The sequence below is a fragment of the Miscanthus floridulus genome, chromosome 17 (genome assembly GCF_019320115.1).
Source record: "Miscanthus floridulus cultivar M001 chromosome 17, ASM1932011v1, whole genome shotgun sequence".
Taxonomy (NCBI): Eukaryota; Viridiplantae; Streptophyta; class Magnoliopsida; order Poales; family Poaceae; genus Miscanthus; species Miscanthus floridulus.
This window is the reverse complement of record NC_089596.1, coordinates 97,990,032-98,012,735: the sequence shown is the minus strand read 5'-3', so window position 1 is coordinate 98,012,735 and position 22,704 is coordinate 97,990,032. Positions and strand designations below refer to the sequence as shown.

The following is a 22,704-nucleotide window of genomic DNA, read 5'->3' as shown; positions in this document are numbered from 1 at the left end:
AAAAAGTTTAAGGGCAACGTCGTTCAGAGATCGTAGAAGCAGACCGAGCTACTTGCTGGACTAATGATAATTCATAATAGTCCATTAATCGTGCAACCAAGCTGCAATTTCCACGAGAATGTAAATTCAACAGAAATTTGATGCACAGCACACAGATGACAGACCAAACAAGCAAACAAACAAAATAGAAAGGGAAAAAAATATCCTTCGTTCCTCCCCCTTACCTGCCACCACCCACCACCAAGCCCAAAACCCCACACGCCCTCTCACCCCAAATCCATGGCGCCACCACGCTAATAAACCACCCAACTGCCGGTGACCGTTCCGCCCTCCGCTCCCCGCAGCCATGGCGCTCTCCGAGCTCCCACTCCACCACTCCTTCTGCCTCTCGTCCCGCCCCAACATCCACCGCCTCCTCTCCTCCTCCTCCTCCTCCTCCTCCCGACACGTCTCCTCCTCGTCCGCCGTCGCGGCCTCCTCCCCTTCCTCCACCGGCGGAAATCGCACATCCCCACCCTCCAGCAGCACTGGTGCGCCGTGGCTGCAGAGGTGGGCGCCCTTCGACCCCTCCCGTCCCGCCCCACCTCCCTCTCCCGTCCCGTCCCCGACCACGTCCATAGACTGCATCGTCCACCGCCTCCGCAACCTTAGCCTCGCCTCCAACGACGACGACCCCTCCACCTCCGCATCCGCTGCCGCGCCTCCCGACAGCACCGAGCGTCTCGGCGACCTGCTCGACCGCAGCTGGGCGTGGCCCGATCGCCAGTTTGCGGCCGCTAGCTTCGACGATGCCGTCCTCCCGTGGGAGAGAGACGACGAGCCCACGGGGCCGGCGAGGGACGAGGAGGACGGGGTTAAGAGGAGGCGGGTCAAGGCGCCCACGCTGGCCGAGCTCACGATTGAGGACGAGGAGCTGCGCCGGCTGCGCAGGCTCGGGATGACGCTTCGCGACCGCATCACCGTGCCTAAGGCCGGAGTCACGACGGCCGTCACGAAGAAGATCCATGACGCCTGGAGGAAGTCGGAGCTGATAGATTTCAAGGATCATCTAGGCGTAGATCAGTGGGTTTTTTCTCTTCTATTCAGGATAAACAAGTAGTTCGTCCTAGAGAGAGAACTAGAGGGAGAGAGAGGGATGTAGAGAGGCAGACCATCGGTGGGCTTGATTGGAGGAGGAAACCATGACGTAGGTATTGATGACGCGGGTGTTGATGTAGGGTAGCAGTGGAGTCCAGCGGCGGTGTCCATGGCACAGTGGAGGCGTGGTCCAGTGGCGGCGGCGAAAGCGGTGGAGCTTCCCGTCGCTCATAGCGCGCCCTCTCGATCGGACTAGGGTTAGGATGTCGGTGGGAATTGGCGGCCGCGGTAAACCTCGTGTCACGAGCCCCAGCCCCCACCTCCTATTCATAGCGCTACGTGACGGTGACCCACCGACCAGAAGAACGGCTAGGCGCCCCCGATCAAAGCGCGAGTCAGAATTCGACTCGGTCGTTGGACCGAGCTGGTCGGGCTCAAGTTCCACGAGGACCTCGCGCACGACATGAAGACAGCTCATCCGCCTGTCCTCTGATCTCGAGTTATGTGGTACTTGCAGCTTGTTCGTCGATACTGATTAGTTTAGTGACTCAATAGTGGCAATTCAACCTCGTTCTCAAAAAAAATAGTGTCAATTCAACCTGCATTGTCCAGTTATTTGCGGTGAATTTGAGTCTCACTTTGGTTGTCTTCCAAAACTGGATTCCTAACTAACACGAGTTTTTTTTTTTTGGCATTGATCAGCGATGCACAGGCGGATTGATCATATGGAGGTCTGGAGGGAGCAATTACAAAAGGCCTTTGAAATCTCAATCTCTAAGTGGTGCCTCACCACCAGTGAAGGGGGAAGAACGGAAGATCGTGCATTGTTCATCCCAGATGCCTCCAGCCCTCTTGAGAATGATATTCAGGGCAAGGATTTGGCTACGCAGCATGCAAACGTGTCCCAATTGAACACGCAGAATACTGAGGACATGACAAGAGGAAGAGCTGGAGTTCAATTAGATGCTTGATTAGCTGGGGCTGGGTCCTCGTTCTGTGGATTGTGGGGAACGGGTATTTTACCAGTGGATGTCGACTTGCTGCCTCAAACGATCCCTGGTTATAAAACACCATATAGAGTTCCTCCGACTGGAATGCGTTCGACGCTTACCAACGCAGAGCTGACTAACTTGCGAAAGAGCGAGGAACCGTCCATGCCATTTTGCTCTTCCACCATTCCTGACCTACTTTTGACTTTGCAAAGCAATGGACAAGGAGTCGAGGTGATGGTCCCGCTAACTACTTGCTTGCCGAGTGAAGAAACGAACCCCAAGCCCTGACAGGGCTGAAGGCTAAGCCATGTCACGACGTCCCTCAGTCCAACGGTGCGGTGGTCGTCTCTCGTGGCCAAGTGCCAAAAGTCCTGGTCGCCTCGCCGGGATGCCTCACCCGCTCCTCCCGTGCGTGGCCATGGGGCAAAAAGGAGCAAAATCCTGACCACCCGCTCCGTTACTTCATGGTATGGTCGAACCCTGCACACCGAATCGCACAAAATTCGATTCGACTCTTGACCTTTATCTTTACAAGCCCCGGCACCTGGCTTCCCAGCTTTTGGGACATGGCTATATGGGATCAGGATGGCCACTCTAAACAACCTGCCTGGGTCTTGCCGATTTGACGTAGATCAAATACAGCAAAGCCTATAGCTTAATAGAATCTTAGTGTGGAGAAGACACAAAGAATAATAGAGAATCAATAGAATCTCTTCTTGACTCCTAAATGCACAAATCAATTTTCTTTTTGGATAAAGGAATTTTATTCTTGCCTCTGCAAGAGTTTTGCACTCAACCGTTTATTATTACATCGTTTCAGACTTAATAAACAAATTAAGCTCTAAGCCTATTAGAAAGCAACCATCCTTTTTTGGTGAAGACCTTCATTGCTACAGTCTCCATCACTTGCCAATGCCTTTTTCAAGTTTGGTTGGTCTGCCTCCTTTTGAAGAATGGACTAGAACCGTGTCCAGTGGGACGTCCTGAAAATAACCTGTAAATCAATTTTTTTTACTCCCTCTATTTTAGTAAAGTTGTTCTAACTTTTCTACATACATAATTTTCATATATTTAAACATATTATATATTTAGGTGCACAGTAAAACTTACGTATCTGAAGGCCAGACGAAGACTTGGAAGTGGAAAGAGTAATCTGAGCTTGAACCCCTTTTGAGGACGATGGTCTATGGTTGGGTCTGCTACGGCCTGTTTGTTCTCTTCTTGTTCTGTTAGCTTTGTTGCCGTCCTGGAACGTAACTGCTGGAGTGCTGGTGGTGGTTTAGGCGAACTCAGCTTTAGGCGCCTCTCTACGTCTATGCTTGTTTTGTAATGCCGGTAACCCCAGCAGGTGTGGGTGCGAGTTTGTATCAAAACACGTTTTCTATAAAAGTCAGGTTTTCCTCTGTCAAAAAAGAAAAGTCAGTACGATTTATAGTATTTATTAAATTTTACATCATTGGTTAATTTACTTTTGAAAGATTTACATCGTTATCCTACGAAAACAGGCTTTTCCTCATCGGTAATCATTCCTTGATCATCACATGGATCGGCAAGTACCACAGAAGCTTCAATCTCTGATAGTAAGCGTTCTGCTCTATGTATTTTTGCCTGAGCCTGAACATTTGAAGAGAAAAATTAAGGAACAAGTAGTGACTAACTAAAGGAAGCAGAAAAGGAATTGCACAACTAGAAGGTAAGAAAGTCAACCTCACAACAACATATACACCACTAAATTGAAATATCCTAGTTTAAATGTAAGCTAACTTTTATCCTTTTCAAGCTATGGTAATTCAAGAAGAACAAACAGAATCTTTAGTGCTCACAATGGAAAGCTTGTGTTCGAGTTTCCTGTAAAGCTTTTGCTTTTCTGATCTACAAGAAGCTTCTTTCATTTCTTCTTGCTCCTTAGCAGTTACTTCTCTTCCCCAACGAGCTTGGGCCACCTGAAACTCAGCAAGAGTACCCACAAGAGCATGCCCATCTAAGCCATCATCCGGAGGTTGTGCAATCAAAACGTTTCTTCTCTGCTCCTCCGTATTCTGAACATCCTTTGTCAACTCCTCTCTTTCAGCCAACACAGCTGCCACAGATGTTGGGAGGAAGTCTTTTCCACGATATATTACAATGTAAAATTTATTTCGAAGAAGCAAGGTACCCCCTGTTAGATTCTGAGTAACATGAGAAGGAAAATTGTAAGATATTAAGCTATTCCATGAAGCTTGAACATACAAAATCACATATGGTACATCAACACACTTGGTTTGTATCTGTAGGGAGAAACTTTTGGAACTATAAGAAATTTCAACAACAACATTAACAACCCCAACTTGTTTGGGACTTAAAGACTTTGTTGTTGTTGTTGTTGAAATTTCTTATAGTTCCAAAAGCTTCTCATAAGCATTCTCTACTGCAACCTTACTGAACCATTCTCAACTTCAATGTTGGGAAGATAGAGTTTACTGTAAAGGAACCAAACTATGCAAGTATGGGAAGCAAAATTCCGTTACTAATATTTAATAAAAAAAACTGAATGATAAACTGAATGACAATCACTGTGCCGAACACCGTAGGCGGGAGCTGGAGCGGTAGGAGCCGTGCCAAACGGGCCCCGGCGTGCAAGCGTGGAGGACTGGAGGAGACAAGGGTCACATGGCGTCTGCCTAGGGTGGGCCCCTCACAGCAGTTTTGGCTGAGAGCCGATGCCTTCCACGCTCGAGAGGAGGTGGAGGCGTGGAGCAAAACGGATCGTCGGTTCCTTGATTCCTTCCATCCGTCCGTTGAATCGCGGTTCCGCGCCTCTATATAACGAACTTCTTACCAGGCACTCCGCCCTGCACTTAACCATCGACGAACACGTACAAGTACGGCCTCCAGTTTTCCAGTAACCAGTATCCCACGCAACGCAAACAATCCATGGCAGGTCCACGCCCAGCCCCCTACCACCTGCCACTCATGCTGCTCGGCGCGTCGGTGGTCCTGCTCTCCGCCGTCGGCGAGCCGTCTGCTGTCCACGCCGGGTGCGCACTCACCGGGCTCCTGCTCTGCCTCCTCGGAGTGGCGCGCCTGCTGCTGTTCGCCACGAAGCCGCCGGGAGGAGGGAGCTCCGCCGCGGTGACGTCGAAGAAGCATTGGAGCATCTTCGCCCGTGAAGACCCGGAGGAGGCCGGTCCACAGCGCCTCGGATGAACAGACGACAGTCCACACTTCCACAGCTACCGCCACCGCTGTTTGCCTGTTTCGCCGAATAACAGCTACTACTCCAGTAGCAATGCTTTGTAGTTCGCCGATTGCAGACTTCTTTATTTATCACTTCACCGGTTCACCCATGCATGACCGAAAATAAATCGTGTGGCCCTTGTGACAGAACTCAAAGTGGACGGCTCAAGTTTAACTTTTCCAATCAAGTAAAGTCTCTGATACACACTCAGAATTAGGACTGAGAAACTGAGAAGAGCTTGTGCTGTTGACACGTCACAAAAAGTTTAAGGTCAATTTTGTTCAGATATCGTAGAAACAGAGCAGGCTACTTGCTTGACTAAGACTAACTATAATTCATAATAGTCGATTAATCGTCAAACTAAGCTGCAATTTTCGCAAGAATATAAGGGCAGTCCCAATAAAAAAACTACTAGTTTCTATAACATAGGATACCGCACAAAAAAAGTACTGCTTTCCCACCCATGATTTCTATGAGTAATAATTATTTTCTCTTTCTCTCTCCAAACTCTATCTTCTTCCTCCAATGGGAGTGCGACACGAGCTCCCTAGAAACTGTTAGTTTCTCCCCAATGGCGATTTCATGGTTTCTTCTGCATTGGGTCAAAGAGTAGACCTGATTTCTTCATAAAGAAACCATTTCTATGATTTTTGCTCTCTTTCTTCATTAATTACGTTATCATGTCAGCGTTTTACCTACGTGACAAGTCATTTAATGAGGATAGAAACCATCATCAATGCATCATTGGGACTGCCCAAGAACTCAATAGAAATTTAATGCCACAATATTGCACACAGACGGACAAACAAGAAAAAAAGAATAGAAAAGAAAAAAAAATCGTAAGGTACTTTTCAGCGAAGTCACCACAAATCAATCTCTTGCGGTCCTCCTCCCTTATCCGTCACCACCACGCCCAAAACCCCACACGCCCTCTCACCCCCAAATCCATGGCGCCACCGCGCTAAACCCCCAAACCGCCGGTCCCGGTCCGCCCTCTGCTCCCCGCGCTCCATGGCGCTCTCCGAACTCCCACTCCACCACTCCTTCCGCCTCTCCTCCCGCCCCACCATCCACCGCCTCTTCCCGCTCCGCCTCCTCTCCTCCTCCTCCCCCTCCCGCCACGTCTCCTCCTCCTCTTCCTCGTCCGCCGCCGCGGCGGCCTCGGCCTCCTCGCCTTCCTCCACCGGCGGCAATCGCACATCCCCACCCTCCACCAGCACCGGCGCGCCGTGGCTGCAGAAGTGGGCGCCCTCCGACCCCTCCCGTCCCGCCCCTGCTCCCGCTCCCGTCCCGTCCCCGACCACGTCCATAGACCGCATCGTCCACCGCCTCCGTAACCTCGGCCTCGCCTCCGACGACGATGACCCCTCCGCTGCCACGGCCGCCGCGCCGGCCCCCGACGGCACCGAGCGCCTCGGCGACCTGCTCGACCGCAGCTGGGCGCGGCCCGACCGCCAGTTCGCGGCCGCCAGCTTCGACGATGCCGTCCTCCCGTGGGAGAGAGACGACGAGCCCACGGGGCCGGCGAGGGACGAGGAGGACGGGGCCAAGAGGAGACGGGTCAAGGCGCCCACGCTGGCCGAGCTCACGATCGAGGACGAGGAGCTGCGCCGGCTGCGCAGGCTCGGGATGACGCTTCGCGACCGCATCACCGTGCCCAAGGCGGGAGTCACGACGGCCGTCACGGAGAAGATCCATGACGCCTGGAGGAAGTCGGAGCTGGTCCGCCTCAAGTTCCACGAGGACCTCGCGCACGACATGAAGACAGCTCATGAGCTCGTTGAGGTTTGCACCATTTTGCCCCTGCCCTCTGACTCTGATCTCAAATTATGTGGCACTCCCAGCTTGTTCGTCAAACGTCAATACTGATTAGTTTAGTGATGCAATTGTGGCAATTCAACCTGCATTGTCCAGTTAATTGCGGTGAATTTGAGTCTCACTCAGAGTTATTGGTTGTCTTCCAGAAATGGATTCCTAACACGAGTTTGTGTGCATTGGATCAGCGACGCACAGGCGGATTGATCATATGGAGGTCTGGAAGTGTAATGGTGGTTTACCGAGGGAGCAATTACAAGAGGCCTCTGAAATCTCAAACTCTAAATGGTGCCTCATCACCAGTGAAGGGGGAAGAAGGTGCATTATTCATCCCAGATGCCTCCAGCCCTGCTGAGAATGATGTTCAGGGAAAGGATTTGGCTGCGCAGCATGCAAACATGTCCCAGTTGAACACGCAGAATACTGAGGACATGACAGAGGAAGAGCTGGAGTTCAATCAGATGCTTGATGAGCTGGGTCCTCGTTTTGTGGATTGGTGGGGAACGGGTATTTTACCAGTGGATGCCGACTTGCTGCCTCAAACGATCCCTGGTTATAAAACTCCATATAGAGTTCTTCCGACTGGAATGCGTTCGACGCTTACCAATGCAGAGCTGACTAACTTGCGAAAGTTAGCGAGGAACCTTCCATGCCATTTTGCTCTAGGTATTGCTTTCGACGGTGTCAATGTCACTTTTCCCTGTCATAGCTTTTACCAATTGGCAGCAAACGCCTTCTTATAACTTGCTAAACTTCATTGAAGGGAGAAACCGGAATCATCAAGGTTTGGCAGCAGCAATTGTTAAGCTCTGGGAGAAGAGTTTGGTGGTGAAAATAGCTGTCAAACGTGGAATACAGAACACAAATAATAAGATAATGGCTGAAGAAATAAAGGTTTGAATGCCATATTCTGATTTTTCCTCATTGACTGACATGACGACTTGGTAACTTTTTTTCCTGAAGGAATCTTCAAAAAATAGTTATGTCAGTTTATAACTTTGTCACAAAGCCCTGAATATAATACAAACACAGTTGTGTTATTTGAGGCAACTAAAAATCAAATGCTATTCCAGATTCTCTTAGCACTCTTATATTAAAAGACTCACTCAAAGCAAAAGGTTCCTAAAATAATGACTATAAATCAGTTTATAATTCAGTTTTTTTATTAAATATTAGTAACGGAATTTTGCTTCCCATACTTGCATAGTTTGGTTCCTTTACAGTAAACTCTATCTTCCCAACATTGAAGTTGAGAATGGTTCAGTAAGGTTGCAGTAGAGAATGCTTATTTTGCTTTAGCCTTATATTCCTATGTTGAAATTTCTTATAGTTCCAAAAGCTTCTCCCTACAGATACAAATCAAGTGTGTTGATGTACCATATGTGATTTTGTATGTTCAAGCTTCATGGAATAGCTTAATATCTTACAATTTTCCTTCTCATGTTACTCAGAATCTAACAGGGGGTACCTTGCTTCTTCGAAATAAATTTTACATTGTAATATATCGTGGAAAAGACTTCCTCCCAACATCTGTGGCAGCTGTGTTGGCTGAAAGAGAGGAGTTGACAAAGGATATTCAGAATATGGAGGAGCAGAGAAGAAACGTTTTGATTGCACAACCTCCGGATGATGGCTTAGATGGGCATGCTCTTGTGGGTACTCTTGCTGAGTTTCAGGTGGCCCAAGCTCGTTGGGGAAGAGAAGTAACTGCTAAGGAGCAAGAAGAAATGAAAGAAGCTTCTTGTAGATCAGAAAAGCAAAAGCTTTACAGGAAACTCGAACACAAGCTTTCCATTGTGAGCACTAAAGATTCTGTTTGTTCTTCTTGAATTACCATAGCTTGAAAAGGATAAAAGTTAGCTTACATTTAAACTAGGATATTTCAATTTAGTGGTGTATATATAGTTAATATGTTGTTGTGAGGTTGACTTTCTTACCTTCTAGTTGTGCAATTCCTTTTCTGCTTCCTTTAGTTAGTCACTACTTGTTCCTTAATTTTTCTCTTCAAATGTTCAGGCTCAGGCAAAAATACATAGAGCAGAGCGCTTACTATCAAAGATTGAAGCTTCTATGGTACTTGCTGCTCCATGTGATGATCAAGAAATGATTACAGATGAGGAAAAGTCTGTTTTCCGTAGGATTGGTTTAAGGCTTAAGTCATATTTGCCACTTGGTAATTTCTTGAACAATTATCTTCTAACATGCTCCACAGTTTCTTTTGACTGATCATTTTCCTTGTGTATTTCAGGAGTTCGTGGCGTTTTTGATGGTGTAATTGAAAATATGCACTTGCATTGGAAGCACAGGGAAGTTGTCAAATTAATTTCAAAGCAGAAGACTTTGTCATTCGTTGAAGAGACGGCACGACTTCTTGCATATGAGAGTGGTGGTATATTAGTTGCAATTGAAAGAGTTCCAAAGGGTTATGCACTCATTTTTTACCGTGGAAAGAACTATAGGAGGCCTATTAACATAAGGCCAAGAAACCTCTTAACAAAAGCTAAGGCATTGAAACGTGCAGTTGCTATGCAACGTCATGAGGTTAGTTTGCCTTATGAAAGTAGAGTTTTTTTATTGAAAATTCTTCTAGGTAACAGTAGAATCTTTCTGATTTCCTTTAAACTAATAATTTATTATGCAGGCCCTTAGTCAGCATATAGATCAACTGGAAAGCAATATCAAGCAGATGAAGTTGGATCTGGTATGTAACTTTTCATTAGGATTTTTTGGGGGGTATTGCACTGTATTATTTCCACAGCATCTGAGTTAATTTCTGGATGCATAGCAATACATATCATCAAAATTATGGCACTCCTGGTGGTTCCTTTCCTTTTCTTGATGACATTTCCTTTGGAGTTCTATAGATGCATTACAGTTGCTCCCTCAGCCTTCCTTAATCCCTTTATTTCATCAATATTTAGTAATTGCCATTTAGTTGTAGCAGTCCCTTGGACTTCCATGCTAGATTCAACAGAGGTGTGCCAGATAAATGTAGCTGCACTAATGAATATCTAATATGATGTAAAACAAAACAGGGTATTGAGGACTATGAGGAACAAGACGAGGATAGCTCAGATTCAGAAAATGAATATGGCATGGCAGTCACCTCTGCTAGCTATGATGAGGTATGCATCCTTTCCCAAACCGCATGCTGTCTGTTTCTGAACCACCATAAAGTTCACCCTTCCCTTCGGTGTCGCCAGGATCAAGATGATTTTGATGAATCAGCTGTTGAAGATGAATATGATGATTACGATGACGACGATGAAGATGAGGAGATTGACAGCTAGTGATTTGGAATTGTTTCTTGTGATGTGCTGAATTAATGATTCTCTGGACAGTGGTACTACTGTTTCTGGGACATTCGTGGTAAGAGAAAACACAGTTGCTTCTTTGGTTCCTTTTCTGTGTTTATATAGGATCGCAAAACAATATATGTAGAAAGTGTCACTCTTGCTGTTTATCTCTATATCTGTGGCATTATTTATCAAATCCAAGGGCAATATGTAGTAACAAGTCTCATTTATTTAGAGGTAAATCAACCAGACCTATGTGAGTGGATGGATATTGTTGCTGGTTTTTTTTATAGAATACGTCTCAATTCTCAAATAACTCAAATCTTTAGAAATACTTGTATAAACTTAATGCTCTCTCTATAGACTTTTTTTCTCGAGCCTGACAGAGGTGGCATATTTTAAATCCTTTCCTGTGGTTTCTCTTTCTGTTGTGTATGTAGATCGTGACCTGTTGCAGGACACAAGTTTGCTGATGGACCATCATGACCGGTACTGCAGCGTCTGTGATGCATGTGCTCCGTTTGTTCTTGGAATCTGGCGTAGAAGTGTTGGTGCTGATCTGGGAAACTTGTCGCACGATGTAATTTACGAGATCTCCCTGCATGCTTACAGCATCCTCTTCTTTCCTTTTTGTTTTGCCTTCTCATTTTGTGACTATATAACTTATAAGAGGGCTTAGGACTTAGGAGGTGTTTCCTTTTCCCCATTCCGCTCCAGAAAATATACCTGGACGCAAGCATTGTGTAACAAATTCCAGGCCAAATGCTCAAATTGTACACCGGTACAAGATAAAATTGGCCAACAAGTAACTGAAGGATGCCCCACTGTACAAACTTCTCTCTTCACCTATAATAAATATATATAATATTGGGGTGTGAGTCTCATTTCTTCTTCTTTTTTGAAACTCGTGTGAGTCTCATTTCTGTTCTTCTCGACGGACCTCGACATGCATCCATCCAATTGGCGGCGGCTGCCAGCCAATCAGCTAGAGTATTTGTTGATCTCAAGCCAATCAGCTAGAGTATTTGTTGACCTCAAGGTTTAATTTCCAAGTTTCAACCAGTCCTATCTCGAGAAGGACAGTAGAGTGTAGAGAGACGAATGAATGAATATTGGGAAGCTTGGCTCAGATTAATCTGCCCCCAAAAGACCATCATGCAACTGGGCTTCTTGCAGATAGTAGTATAATGCCCGTGCTAACGTAACGGCAGCATTTCAGGGATGCACATGACAACAACCAAATAACTATGGGCCTGTTCGACAGGACTGAAAAATACTATTCCGGCTGATTGTTGTGAGAGGAAAATACTGTTCTGGCAGGACGTGAACAGTGCCCCGCTAAGTGGCCCAGCCAGCCCCAGCCAGCCGAATAAGCTAGCCGAACACGCCTTATATTTTTTTTTCCAAGAAACAACCAAAGTGGTAGGAAGCTGAGTAAAGCACCAATTTTTTTCACGTAAAAGAAAAAGTACAAGGTTGCAAATTGAACAATTAGGACAGCTTTCATGACATCTCACCTCTGATGGAGTAGGCTGGTGTCATTGGTAGCATCATGGCCTGTTGCCCATCGGTAATCAACACAACCTGCGTCATTTCCAAACTAAATTTGAGCTCCGCCGGTTTGCAAGTTTCAAAGTTATAAAATTGTTTGCACTGACATTTATGCAGATATTCAGAAGGTTGCAATACCAAAGAGCTTGTAAAAAGCAGTCACCCTCTTACATTATTTGGGTTGCTGACAGAATTTTCATGCATCATATTATTGGCCGTCAGAACAGTGACTCTTAATCCCTTTGCATTGACACCAACTTCAAGTCAAGTCACATGTATTGTGAGCTTCACAGCATGAGATCCGAAGTTACTATCTGCAAAGGTTTTTGTGGTCATTTGAAATATTTCAGCACAGCACAGCAAGGAGTTCAATACTGTTGCCAAGAGTTGATGACTTCACGTCCAGGAGCCACCTGATTATCATGTTTTTAGATTTCACTACAAGTCTACAGGTGTTAACCAATAAAAAAGGTAGGTTAAATAGAGCAATAATATCCTGTGACCATGGCAAGCTCACTGAAGTCTGCACGGCTGTCATTGCGAAGAAAGCAACACTGATAAATGACCGAGCACATTAAACCAGAAAGAAAGGATTAGGCTGACATGAATTTTGTAACGGTAATTGAAACAAGAATAAGAGTTTTGTTCCAAGAAAGCATGTTCTAACCTGCAAAAATCATGTTTCTAAAATGGGTCTACAAGAACCCAGCATAGAAGTGTTTCATAGACCTAACGGCATGCAGTAGCATTAGTATTTTCAAGCATCCCAACAACACTAATGCCCTCCGCTTGAAGCACATCAAGAAGAAATTTTCCATATATTTCCTCTCCTACATGCCCCAGAGTGGAACAACCAAGCCCAAGCCTAGTTGCAGCAAAGGCTAAATTGCAGTTTTCACCAGCCTCCCAAAATTTCTGTTAAAGTGATAGAATACAAAATGTTCAGAACATACAAAAACCAGATATTGCATTACGTGGGGCTCATGAAGCGTTAGACATAAGTCACTCGTGTTCTTAGATGACAGAATAGTAAACATACTGATATACAATCCGGTTCTCGATATTTCTCCAGAAAGTAGCAACAAAAAATATAGCTACCAACTACATTTTTGCCGTTCCATTTCTGAAATCATGATCAGCCTCACAAAAACAGCTACGGATTACAAGCTTATCCATATTGAACCACCAACATCTGTTGTTAAGGCTCGACATATCCTCCACCCAGCTAAAAAACGACATAAAGTGGAAACAATGCAAGCCTTCCGGTCAACAGCGGAATTTGTAATAACCAAATAAAAAATCGCCAACGATCATACATTTCTGGTTCATCACACTATATCCAAACAACAAATAGCTCCGGAGCACTGTTTTGCCAACACGATTAGGGAAGGGTGACCATACCTGATTGGGCGGTGAGGCGGCGAGGCGCTCAATGTATGCCTTCCGCTACTCCCGCGGCTCGGGCGGGAGCTGGGGCACGCTGAGCACGACGTCGACGCAGAGGTTCCCGAGTGTGCCGATGTCCGTGTTGTTCCTCCCGTCCTCCCCGGCCTCTTGCGGCGCCCACGCCTCTTGGCCTCGTTGACCGCCCCCGAGACAGCGGCACCGACGATGCGCCACGTCCGCACCGCGCCGCCGCTTCCCTGCCGCAGCGTCGTCGTGCCGCCGCGTCCGCCCCGCGCCGCCGCCGGTGAGACAAATCGATGCCTCGCCCGGCCCATCCTCGGCACCGGCCTGTTGGATTCTGTCGACGGGATCTGGACGGAGCATGCCGGAGTACTCGAGCAGCGCGGTGAGTGCCGCCTGATGAAGCTGGACGCCGAGAAGTGCACGCTGTACCTCCTAGACGGCACGGGCGGCCGGCTATTCGCCTCGTCGTCCGGCCTGGGTGGCTACGGTGGCGGTCTGAGTGATGGCCGTGGGTTCCGCACGTGTCGACGGAGCCTCGGAGGCTGCAGGCGTCGCTGGGGCAGGGGCACGATCTCGCGTCGGGGTGCTGCGGTCTCGCGTCGCTGGGGTGGGGGAGCAGGCGGTCATTGGGGCAAGGCACATCCAAAAAGCAGGACCATCGGATGTGGTTGAGTAAGGAGAGAGAATGAGTGAGGGTTAATCCAGTGCGTATGTTTTAATGTGATCTTTATCTGTGTGTGTTTCGTGGAGTGGACGTAGTTTAGATTGTAACTGTAGATGTGGGATTTGTTTGGTGGCTGTAGGATAATTTGAAACGGTGTATTACATGGGTGGAGACAGAGACTAGCAACCACGTAGGAGCGGCGGCCGAGAGCACCCGGTGTGGGGGTGGCGCCGTGGTGTCTGCTGCTCTGCTTATGCATGCAGCACGGCGCGGGACGGCGGGAATGCGGGAGCGGGAGCGGGAGTGCAGGTGCAGCGCAGGAATCGTCAGGATCCTGAGTTCGTCAGCTTCTCTCGGCCCTTTGCGCATAGAGGTGCCTCGAAACCGTTGTTGGGCCCAATACAAGGTGGAGCTTTCCTTCCGGCCTGCGTGACTTTTGGCCCATGTACGAGTTACGGCTGTCCTTGACCTTGAAGATTAGCGATTGCTTCGACCTGACAGCGCGAGCGAAGCTGCGAAGGTGATAAATTCCAGCAGTGACTAGAGACTTTCAAAAACAGCCCTTTTATATGAAATTATTTCGGTCTCTACATAGTCTATGCACTCAACGACAAGGCATAACTGTAGTCTGTAGTCCTAGCTTCGGGCAGATTAAGATAAGAAAAAGCTCGCATAAATAAAGCAACATAATTTTGCAGGGAAAAAAACAAAGCCGCAAAACAACAAGCATTCTACCTCTCTGGCTTTGCTACTACACGGTTTTCTGTTCAAACATCCTTTTATGACCTCGTACTTGTACTTGAATTGAATGCTATTTTCAACGACAACAGTACAGTATTTTTTCCGGCCATGTTCGCTTGACTTATAAGTCGTACTTTTTTAGCCAACGAACAGTATTTTTTTCTCGTAACAAATCAACCAACCCATGGTTTATCAGCCGAGCAAACAGGACAACAATTATTGGAATGAACCCACACATATTGTACTCCTAGTCCTAGTCTCTAAAATGTAGTTGTAGCTGTACGACCGCACGGGGGCAAGTTGGGTGGAAACAGCCATTGACCATGCATACATTCCTGCTGTCCTTTTGCGCGCATCTTGGCAATTGGCAAGCATGCTCGATGCTCCACACACTGCTACAGAAAATATTTTGCACAATATTTTCATTTGGGGCTCTGAGGAGATCAGTCTTGGTTATTCGAGACAAGGCAGCCAGGCCAGCAACCGCCTCGGTTAAGAAGCGGGGCACCGTAATATAACTGCCTTGGTTAATGCATGTTAACCGAGGCGGACATTATAACGCAACCGTTTCGGTTAAATTAACCGAGGCGGTCACATTATAAGGCCCGCCTCTGTTTAATAGTGGCCCAGACAAGGCCCGGTAAAAGGTTCCTAGTGTATATACCGCGAGCAGCAAACCCTAACTTCCATCCCCACCTCTCTCTCCCTCAGTCGCGCCGCACAGTGGCGCCCCTCCCTCCGACTCCCTGCTCTACTCTCTCTCTCGCACTCTCTCTCTCTCTCCCTCTACTCTCTCTCCGTCGCAAGCGGGCACGGCGATGCGGGCTAGGCGCGGTGGAGCGGGCGTGGCCTCTCCGTCTCCTAGCAACGCGCGACCCTCCCCTCCTCTCCTAGCGGCGGCGCAGGCGAGTCGAGGCGGGCCGCGCGTGGGAGATGCGGGCGAGGCGGCCCTTCTCTTCCTCCGGCGTGGGGTGCACGACTGCCTCCTCCTCCGGCGTGGCCACGTGGCGGCGACGCCCATCTCCCCTCCCCCTCTCTCTCTCCCTCTCAGGCCCCCCCGGACCCCAGATCCGACGGCGAGGGCGAGGAGGAGCCTGGATCCGACAGCGGGGAGGCCAGATCCGGCGAGCTATGGCGGCGGCGGTGCGTGGATGGGCTCGCCGAGCCTGTCCATGGATTTTTCTTTTTTTTCGTTTTTTTAATTGATTAACCGAGGCGGGCATTTCAACCGCCTCGGGAAAGATCCATTTACCGTGACCTTTTTCATCGAGGTGGTTGCGATGCCCGCCTCGGTTAATTTTTTCTATAGTAGTGACATCAACCCAGGCGAATGTTTTCATGTGAAATCAGTGCAAAGTATATTGGCCGATGCCGAACAGCTAGTCTAGCTGCTACTTGCTTGCCACGCGAGCATGCAGATGCAGGCGACGACCTAGCTAGGCCACGCTAAACAATTGAGCAACTTGGTCAATCGGGTGTCGCATTGTGACGCCGCTCGCCATGCAAGCCGGGAGGCCGCATCATGATCACGAGGGAGCAAAATGGGCAGGATAATGCTCTGGACCTCGTCACTTGATTCCTAGTTGCCCCTATTTTATGGGCAGTGGTACGTGTAACATACCTATATGCCTGGATCTTTCTCATCCAAAACACTGCCATGTGGTTAAAAAGAACGATAATGATACGATTAAGACGTCCGGATGGACGGACGTCTCCCACCGCTCACTCCCGCACGCATCGCTCGTCCAGCGACCCTATCCGCTCGTCTTGTGTCTGTGCGCCCTGATGCTCGTTGCGCCGTTTCCTCCTTGCGTTGTCGTGCCCATCCGCCCACCCCCACTCCGCCACACCACCGCCGGTCCCCCGTAGCGCGCGCTCCCGCCGCACCACACCCGATCCCCTACGGCCTCCTTCGCGCTGCATTCCCCACCAGGCTTAGTCTCCCTCGCCCGCCTCCGCCGCGCTGCCTCCTCGCCGAGGCCACATCCACCGAGCTGGCGAGCCACGGTCACCTCCACCGAGCCGGCGAGCCTCCACGACGGATTCTCCAGCAAGTAGGTGAGGGGGACGAGATTCATGTGACGCCGCGTCTGCCGGCGAGTTGCGCAAGCCACTACCGCACAACGAGGTCCATGTGCCGCCGTCGACCTCCGCACCGGCGTGCTTCCATTCAACCAAGCAAAGCCCATGTTATAAGAATATGTTTCAAGTGTTTCAGATGTTTCATCTGGATATTGTAAGTGTTTCATCTTGATGTTAAAGAAGTAGATCGGAATGTTGCACATGTTGCGGTGACTGTACACGTATGTTTCAAGTGTATGTTCCAAATATTTCATCTCGTTTTTCAGACATATGTTTACAAGTGTTTTCACACATATGAAGTGTTTTCAGGTGTTTTTTGCAAGTGTTTCATATGCATGTTTCGAGTGTTTCATATGTATGTTGCAAGTGTTTCATATGGATGTTTTAAAAGTAGATCTGGTGTTGCAGCTAGTGTTTTCAGATGCATGTTTCATGTGTTTCATCTGTCTTCAGACGTATGTTGCAAGTGTTACATCCGGATGTTTCAAAAGTAGATCGAGTGTTGCATCTCTGCCTTCGCTTTTCTGCTGCCTCACCTTCGCCTTGGTGTCTCCTCCCCCTCCTCCTCTCGGCGCCGGCTGGGCATCCGCCGCTCTCTCCCCCTCTTCTAGATGCTAGCGTAGCCACCTGCTACAGTGTTGGTCGCATGCATGCGCGTGAGAAGCAGAGGGGGTGCGAGCGGGGACTCCCCATGTGCAGTCGGGAGGCATGGGCCTCGCGTAGGCGAGGGCAGGATGCAGGTGCGCGGGGGGAGACGGAGTGCAGGCGCGGACATCGATCACTAGCATTGCCGAGTAAAAAGAATCTAGTACTACCATAGTATATCTATATACAATAAGTCAGTATAACACACAAAAATAATCAATCAAGCTCATATATAGTATCAACAAGAATTATCTGCTCCAAGCAGTGGCGGACCCAGGATAAGAATTCACCTATGGCAAACTTTCTACTACATTTTTGCATGACAAAGCAACCACCATCCAATATGCTATACCTTCATTTTAAATAATAAGATGTTTTGACTTTTCTAAATAGTACTTATATATATATATATAGAGAGAGAGAGAGAGATAGAACTGTTACCCGTAGCTGGCTATAAAATAACTTATTCTGTAGCCATTGAGTTACGATAATTACTATGTTAATTTACGAGATTATAGTAACTCCTTACTAAGTGATTTACTATAATGTTATGGTAAATATCCCCATGTGTTATAGTAACCCAACTATCGTAAATATGTATTGACATTATCGTAAATTAGTATATAAAATTATCGTAAATGGAGGTGGCTACAGAATAACTTATTTTGTAGCTGGTTACTGAATATGCTCTCCATATAATAGACTTATTGTTCTGTAGCTGGTCGCAGAATAAGTTATTCTGTGGCCACTTTGAGTTACGATAATTACTATACTAATTTACGAGATTATGATAACTCTCTCATAAGTAATTTACTATAACATTATGGTAAGTATCATCTTGAATTATAGTAATTATCGTAAATCACTTATGAGAGAGTTATCATAATCTCGTAAATTAGTATAGTAATTATCGTAACTCAAAGTGGTCACAAAATAACTTATTCCGCGGCCAGCTACAGAACAATATATATATATATATATATATATATATATATATATATAGGACTACTATCCTGTAGCTGGCTACAGAATAACTTATTCTGTAGCCACTTTGAGTTATGATAATTACTATGTTAATTTACGAGATTATAGTAACTCCTTACTAAGTGGTTTAATATAACGTTATGGTAAATATCCCCATGTGTTATAGTAACCCAACTATCGTAAATATGTATTGACATTATGGTAAATTAGTATATAAAATTATAGTAAATGGAGGTGGCTACAGAATAACTTATTTTGTAGCCGGCTACTGAATAGCCTCTCCCTATATATATATATATATATATATATATATATATATATATATATATATATATATATATATATATATATATATATATATATATATATATATATTAAAAACGATTGTATTAAAAGACCAAAACATTTTATTATTTAAAATAGAGGTAGTAAATGGCAACATTGGCTCGTGCATTCGTATGGATTAGTGGCCAATTAGCGCGGTAGCAGCCATTGATTCAGATAGAAGTGCACAGCCGTATCCGCTACGATCCCTTCGCATGCTCGTGCTCATGATAAAATCATTTATACTTAGGCCATGTTTAGTTGCTCCAAATTCCAGAATTTGGTACTATGCAAAAAGAAGATTTCATGTCACATCAAACTTACGGTACATGCATGGAGTACTAAATGTTGACGAAATCAAAAACTAATTACACAGTTTGGTTGTACTTTGCGAGATGAACGTTTTGAACCTAATTAGTCAACGATTGGACAATTATTACCAAATACAAACAAAACGTTACAGTGTTGCTACAATGTCACTGATTTCAGCCGGCGCCGAATCGGGAGCGAACTAAACGCGGCCTTAGCTACTTGCAAGGCACCACACATGCTCACGCGACCTTTTCCGCTGCGGCCCGCTCAGTATGAAGCCATGAAAATACGACGTGTGCGTATACCACGCGTCCCTAATGGCAGTTGACGGCATGCATGTATGTAAGTGCCGAATCGATCATCTCCGCAGGGATAGGTCTGGCCGGCGGTGAGGACTGGCGGCTGCCAGATTGCTGGGTCATATCCGCCCGTGGCTCCAAGATTCAAGTTCATGCATGCATGATGTTCTACTGTCACCTTATCTCCGAATAATAATAATAAAAGAAAGAAACATGACACATTGGCACAAGTATGTGGTAGCTGCTGCTGCAAACATGCGCCGCCGACCAGCAAATATACATATGGTTAGCTAGTACGAGCAGCAGCTAGCTAGCTACTGGAGGAGAAAGTGACAAGAGGAGTAGATAAGCAGGGACTATATGGATCACAAGAGACGAAGCAGAAAGCCAGCGTTCGTCCAAGCAGAACCAGCAGGCACAGCAGCAGCTGCGTCTCGCTAGTCGCTACAGGACACGCTTCGGTTGTGGTGGTGGGTTAAACAACGGCCCTGCCCCTGCGCTAGCTTAGCTTTCCCCTGCCAGCCAGCTCTGCGCGAGCGGCCTTTGCCCTCGCTGTCCCGCAAGGCTCCAAGCCCGGAAAGGCGTCGTCTCCGTCGTCGGCGTCGGCGTCGTCGCGACGCCTCCGCGACCGGGAGCATGCCAACGCAGCGACATGACGGCTGCCTCCACTACGACTCTCCGAACTGGGCGTAGAATAGAATATACTAGGACCCGGCCACTAGGTCGATGATCGGTCCGGATAATAGTTGGCCTTCTCCCCATCCACCTCTTGTTTATTTTAATCTAATGGTGCGCTGCCGCTCAACTGATGGAGGTCAATGGCGTTGTTAAATAATGAATGGACAGTTCACTCATGCAAGCGTCAATGGCAGAAAAGACTATTGTATGGTTCAAGGGGCCGCCAATCATTTTGGCAGGAGCAGCTTCCAGATAGAGTTTTAAATTCTCCCATCATTTTGAGTTGTTAGGGGGTGTTTGGTTCCAGGGACTAATTTTTAGTCCCTGTCACATCGGATGTTTGGACATTAATTTAGAGTACTAAATATATTCTAATTACAAAACTAATTACACAGATGGAGACTAATTTACGAGACGAATCTATTAAGCCTAATTAATCCATCATTAGAGTATATTTACTGTAGCACCACGTTGTCAAATCATGCACTAATTAGGCTTAATAGATTCGTCTCGCAAATTAGTCTCCATCTATGTAATTAGTTTTGTAATTAAAATATATTTAATACTCCAAATTAGTGTCCAAACATCCGATGTGACAGGGACTAAAAAATAGTTCCTGGAACCAAACACCCCCATAGTCTTGGACCGTAGTCAGAGGCTACTCTTTTTTTTTAATACCTCGTCCCTTCAAATACAAACCGTAGTTTCTGAACTTACGCACGGACACACACCACCCAAATCTCCTATATGGGACATCCGCATGCGAGGCAACAGGAAATTATTTGCTTGCACAAAGCAAGCGGTGCAGAACCGGGTTCGAACCCCGACTGGTCAGCTCCGACCACTGGAGCTTTGCCGTTGCGCTATAATTTGAACTTAAGCTCTCAGGCGGGCTCAGGGAGGAAGAAGACGGCCAGCAGGATTTATAGCTCTAAAACATGTTTTAATAAATAACCATCCATACTAGTTGACCTTGCTTACGTGATCATCTCGGTGAGCATTTCTCCACCGGACGGCACCGTACTTGGTCAAGGAAGAGCTCTGATTCTACGAGGAAGGGAACACGGTCTTCCACGACCGTTGCCGCTCTCCCTCGTAGAATCAAAGCTCCTCCTTGATGTCCGTTACCACTCGGCAGAGAACATGCTCGCCGAAATGAACACGGTCCGCAAGTTCAACTAGTACGGATTTTCTATAATTTTCTAACTATTTTCTAAGTTTTTCATTTCATAAAAAGTTAAAATAAAATGTTTAGTCGCGGAGTCCATAGAAATGACCATATTTTGACCTAGCAATGCATTGCCAATTGTCATTGCGTTGCATTGCACCCCGGACCGGACTCCAGGCAATAAAATACTATGGTCGATCGATGCCGTTCTTTGTCGTACAATCGCACGGTGATGGCCGACGGACCCGTTCAACCACCAAATCTGTCAGGCCCGTAATTAGGCTTAATAGATTCGTCTCGCAAATTAGTCTCCATCTATGTAATTAGTTTTGTAATTAGAATATATTTAATACTCCAAATTAGTGTCCAAACATCCGATGTGACAGGGACTAAAAAATAGTCCCTGGAACCAAACACCCCCTTAGTCTTGGACCATAGTCAGAGGCTACTCTTTTTTTTTAATACCTCGTCCCTTCAAATACAAACCGTAGTTTCTGAACTTACGCACGGACACACACCACCCAAATCTCCTATATGGGACATCCGCATGCGAGGCAACAGGAAATTATTTGCTTGCACAAAGCAAGCGGTGCAGAACCGGGTTCGAACCCCGACTGGTCAGCTCCGACCACTGGAGCTTTGTCGTTGCGCTACACGCGCGCCTGCTAGTCAGAGGCTACTAGCTATGCCATCAGAGGATGCATTTCTTTCTTTACTACACATCCACTACTAGATTCTTAAAGAGGAAGTGAAAAACACCAGATGTACAAATGATCGCATATTCCCTTTCCTTTTTTGAATGACGTGCAATTCTCACGGCTTTATAGTTATCTTATCTTAAAAAAAAAAGAATAAACCACTCATATCTCTTTTCTATGCAATATGAAACACAAATACAAACACCCATATACATGTATGAATACTCACTCCTATACATGTACACGTACACACCTTGTCATCTCAGATTGGGCAGATATAGCCTTATTATAGTTATATAGGGATGCAAGACGGATGATCGGAACCTGCAAATAGGCTTATTTTTTGCGGGTACTACCCTCAAGTACCCGTAAAAATTAAGTCTATTTGCGGTTCAGATTTAACCTGCCTTATCCCTAGGTAGATACTAGAGTTTTGTTGAGTTAGAGAGAAACTGTGAGCGAACATATGGCGATTAAATATACTCAAGGTGGCCATGTTTAACCAAATTCGTAGCTGCCAACGTAGTTGTCAAAATTTTGTCATGCTAGAATTTGGGTTGGTTAGAAGGTGCGACAAACTAGACACATGCTTAGCATGTCACACATCAATAAAAAATGGCCGTCACTCCCTCTACATACAACAAGCGGATTAGATCATCTTATGTAGTACTAGGCCTCAGTTTGGATTTTAGTTTTTCCTCGCTAATAGGTTCATAGGTGAAAAGGTGGCCTATTAGCTCCCCTTATTTGG

The 22,704-nt window shown here is 46.7% G+C and overlaps 1 protein-coding gene and 1 pseudogene across 1 annotated transcript; both read left to right on the top strand.

Moving 5' to 3' along the window:
* The first annotated feature begins 346 nt into the window (after positions 1-346).
* Positions 347-2,271, top strand: LOC136516061 (CRM-domain containing factor CFM3, chloroplastic/mitochondrial-like; annotated as a pseudogene).
* A 3,900-nt stretch (positions 2,272-6,171) lies between these two features.
* LOC136516522 (CRM-domain containing factor CFM3, chloroplastic/mitochondrial-like) lies at positions 6,172-11,247 on the top strand. The gene is made up of 10 exons (XM_066509927.1): positions 6,172-7,071; positions 7,290-7,767; positions 7,865-7,995; positions 8,553-8,897; positions 9,118-9,274; positions 9,350-9,642; positions 9,743-9,802; positions 10,137-10,226; positions 10,305-10,470; positions 10,838-11,247. The coding sequence occupies exons 1-9, from the start codon at positions 6,298-6,300 to the stop codon at positions 10,389-10,391; spliced, it is 2,415 nt and encodes an 804-aa protein (XP_066366024.1). The 5' UTR covers positions 6,172-6,297; the 3' UTR covers positions 10,392-10,470; positions 10,838-11,247.
* The last annotated feature ends 11,457 nt before the right edge of the window (positions 11,248-22,704 follow it).

What these genes read in the sequence shown, in the direction of transcription:
- LOC136516522 (XM_066509927.1), top strand. Translation starts at nt 6,298, where the DNA reads ATGGCGCTCTCCGAACTCCCACTCCACCACTCCTTCCGCCTCTCCTCC. An exon ending in TCGAACACAAGCTTTCCATT is followed by an intron (nt 8,898 to 9,117) that starts GTGAGCACTAAA and finishes TCAAATGTTCAG; the next exon opens with GCTCAGGCAAAAATACATAG. An exon ending in TTGCTATGCAACGTCATGAG is followed by an intron (nt 9,643 to 9,742) that starts GTTAGTTTGCCT and finishes TTTATTATGCAG; the next exon opens with GCCCTTAGTCAGCATATAGA.